General features: G+C 49.6%; 1 protein-coding gene across 1 annotated transcript in view; it reads right to left on the bottom strand.

Annotated features, from left to right (window-relative positions):
* Positions 1-369: 369 nt before the first annotated feature.
* Positions 370-3910, bottom strand: part of raph1a (Ras association (RalGDS/AF-6) and pleckstrin homology domains 1a) — a 151030-nt gene continuing 147489 nt past the window's right edge. The window contains 1 exon segment of the mRNA XM_030381209.1: positions 370-3910. This exon segment is cut by the window's right edge and continues 215 nt beyond it. Within this exon segment, the coding sequence (XP_030237069.1) occupies positions 3279-3910 (632 nt within the window). The 3' untranslated portion in view covers positions 370-3278.

The raw sequence follows: 3910 nt of genomic DNA on the forward strand, positions 1-3910 counted from the left end.
TTATGTGAGGTAGGTTATGTGTGTTATGTGTTTGTGTTATGAGTGTGAACATTATGTTTTTGTTTAATGTGTGTTATATGAAGGGCCGCCGGACTGCGGGTTTAAGTTACACAGTTGTGGGGGGGCCCAAGGCAGAGGGGGAAAAGTCTAAAAAGAAAATAAATAAATAAAAGTCTGTAGAATTTTCTACCATCCCCTAGCGGTAGGAGCCGCCCACCCCCCGCCCCCCGTCAATAATTGCTTCCCCCCCTCAGCAATTCTGACGGGGCGGGGTGTATACAGAGCCCAGAATTTGGTGCTACGGCCCTGGTAATATGAGTTTGTGTGTGTTATAAGTGAGTCGTGGTTATGTGCAGCAGAGTTGGCTCATAAGGAGAAAGTTGTCCTTTATTGACCAGAAAAGTAACAGAACATGTGAGCGTCTGCAGCCAATCAGGATAGAGATGCATGAAGATAAAGGATTCATGTTAAGATCTGACGCCAACCCGACCTCCTCTGTCTCATTAATGTTTTGGTTCACTTTATTCACCCAATGCTGTAATATCAATGAAAATAAATAAAAACGTGAACAAGAATTGAAACATTATAATAATTATTTCATTTTGGCAGGAGTGACAATGTAGACACAACATGCATACGTCTGAACGGATCAGGAAGCCTGACACTCAGGGAATACAGGGTCTGAAGAGCTGAAACACACATTTAATCAAATGAGATTGTCTCAGACAACGGATCCTGTAAAGGGTACTTTACAAACTCACTAGAAAAGACTATCTATAGTCGAAACACAAGCTAACAAAATACTAGCATAGTTTACCGTCAGCTGGTTTGGGACTCAAGGAATATATAGTCGATGATTAAACATGATTAAAGTTATATAATTGGTTGTAATGAGGAAGCCCCTCCTTCATGGAGCTAGCAAAATGGGTAGGCTAGCTCACTAGGCTAGTTAAAGGGATACTTCACCAATTCATAACCGGAGTTCAATCATTCAAAAATCGCTATTGTAATATAAAAAAAAGTTTTTTTTCCCCTTGTCTAACCCATTCGTTTGACCTCATCTCGGGAGAACTTTGCTTGCCTGCTAGAAGGGCCGAGGACTACAAACCACTGGCAAATTTGTGACCACCAATAAGGAATGCGGGGGGGCGGGAGCTCGCGTACGAGATGTAAACACAATATCCGCCATGTTTCTTCACCGCTTAGCTAGAGAACAAATTTGCAATGTGAAACAACCAAAGTGGATTTTGAAAATCTATTGTTGGATTTGGACATTCAGGGCTATTAGTACAAGCCAGGATACAGCCAGGAAGAATTGACACGAATAGAGAAGGAGGCTGCTGCGGCTGCAGCTGAACAAGCCTTGCCTGTTGCTGAGGACAAGGAGCCGGAGCGCTCCGGTATGCTCTGTTCGCCTATAGACACTAACACAGAGTCCCTGTGCTGCAGCGAATTTCAGCGATGCCAGTTTCTTCTAGAATAAATGGCTGATACTGGCGGGGACGGGGCCATGTGTGTAACCTCTCCCCCAGGCTTTAGCCTCCTCTGAACAGTTGGGTATTAGATACATATTTCCGGACCCAGAAAGAGTACTGGAAACGCCAACCAATGCCCGCCGGGAGAAACAGACGTCTGAGCATAGAGTAAGTGTTGGTTTTTTTACTTACACATTTGCTACAACAGTTTGAGGCCTGGGGAACATGACGTAGCTATCCAAAAGTAGCCGATCTTATTGGCAGAGCATAGGCTACGTTACGTTAGCTTGAAGTCTGTGTAATGCTGTATAGGCTACTCAAGACATAATTTATCTTGCTTTGCTAATGTTGGTCTCTTTCTTTCTTAGAAAGTATCGGCTTCCTGTGTTGTCCAGGCCATCACAGCTAATTACCCAGCACGAGATGGGCAGTACCGTGGCTATCAGGAGACAATAGATGCTCAAGATGAGCTGTGACTATTTTGACTCTAGCAAACACACGTTTATTTTCTGTAAATAGTTCATATATTTTCATGAATAAAAGTTCAAATTCATGTTGGTTGTTGTGATTTGTTTACCAACCCTGTTAAACAAATCACAAGTGCTGTTATACTAAAGTACGCCTACTGTCTAAGATAAATACTTATTTCAACTGGGGAGAAAAGGTTGAGTACAAATACTTGATATGCTGAGCTACTGTAATTAGCAAATGTTTTTATGCTGTACAGTAATATACAAATGATGCGTTTGAAAAAACAGGGGCAGAAGTCTAAACTAGTACGTATCATCACAGGGAAATGTTTACACAAAGTTCACTCGCACTACCACTCGCGCTAGGACCATGGGTCCTTCCCCCTCCAAACGTTAACAGGCGGGCGGTGCAGCGAGCGCAATGCACTTTGGTAGTTGGAGGATTTCTTACTTTTGAGCCAGAGAGACACTTTTTGCCTTTTCTCAGGCTAGAATGAATGGATTTCATTTTTTTTGCACATTTATAATACATATAATTATTTAGTTCATATAACCTTCATGTCTCCACCGGGGAAGTATCCCTTTAACTAACTAACTTACTAGGATAGCTGGCTAGGCTACCTCGCAGATCAATGGATCACCTCCCAGAACACAGATTCACTGCCCGTCAACGGCCGTACTACACTTCCCATAAACATAAAGGAATTCAAAAACAACAATAGCTTTTAGGTATTAAATAATCTAATATAAAAACACACAATTTGAACTTTAAATGGCAATGCCCCCTCCGACGGTGCCCCCCCCCACCTCACACTGGTCTGAACTGGCTGCTACGGTAACGATACCTCTTCCTGGGTCATGCTGCTCGGAGCAGAAAGCCTCCGTCCGTCGTCCACTCCATTATATTTTAATGCTAAGCTGCTAAACCTGGGAAAGCTGGGTGGGTGTTCTAGTATGATCAGGGTATTATATTTGAGGACTGGGGGGTAAACACGCAGTGGAAGGACAACAAGGGGACAGACAGGGAGATGGAAGCGGGTCAGCTCGGTCTTCAAGTCCTGGTCCGGGGGGTCAGGACCTCTGGGTCAGCTCCGTCCTCAAGTCCTGGTCCGGGGGGTCAGGGCCTCCTCGATCTGCTCGGTCCTTAGTCCTTGTCCGGGGGGCTCCGGACCTCGTGGTGGGCCGGTCTGAGTCCTGGTCCAGGGGTCCATACTGCCTATGGGCCAGTCTGAGTCCTGGTCCGGGGGGTGAGGACCTCCTGGTGGGCCGATCTGAGTCCTGGTCCAGGGGTCCAGACCGCCTGTGGGCCAGTCTGAGTCCTGGTCTGGGGCCCCTACCACTCCCCGGTCAGCTTGGTGTTCTGGTCCCGTTTGGGCGGGGCTGGGGGCGGCCCGCGGCGCAGCGTTGCATAGCCTGAGATGTGGGCGTGTTTGGCGGACTGGGAGCGGGTGTGGTGGCGGGAGAGGGTCTGGCTGTGGCCCGCCCTCTTCTGGCTCTGCAGCAGCTCCGGAGGGGGGGGGGGCAGCAGGGCCAGATCGTCCACCGTGCCCAGGGGCTCGGTCTTGGAGGGCGCGGGGAGGAGGCCGGCGGCAGCCAGGACGCCGTGCCGGGACACCGACTTCCTCTTCAGCGTGCGGTTGAGGTCCTCCAGGAAGTGGGGCTGCAGTGCCAGGCCGGGGGGCGCCGCCGCCTTGGGGGAGGTGGGGGGTACAGGGGAAGGGCAGTAGGAGGAGAGGGAGGGGGGCGGGGTCTGGGAGAGAGGGGGAGGCGAGAGGGGCGTGCCGCTGCTCCTCCTACTGGGCGCGGCGCCCGCCCCCTTCTTCAGAGAGCCGCCCTGTTTCCATGACGACGCAGGGCTGGAGGAGGAGGGCTGCTGGGGCTGGGGGTTGACCACGGCCACGCGGGAGAGTGGGGAAGCAAACTCCGCTCTGAGGAGAGGAGGAGGAGGAAACAGCTCCGAGTCGC

Source organism: Gadus morhua, chromosome 16 (assembly GCF_902167405.1).
Source record: "Gadus morhua chromosome 16, gadMor3.0, whole genome shotgun sequence".
Classification (NCBI taxonomy): domain Eukaryota; kingdom Metazoa; phylum Chordata; class Actinopteri; order Gadiformes; family Gadidae; genus Gadus; species Gadus morhua.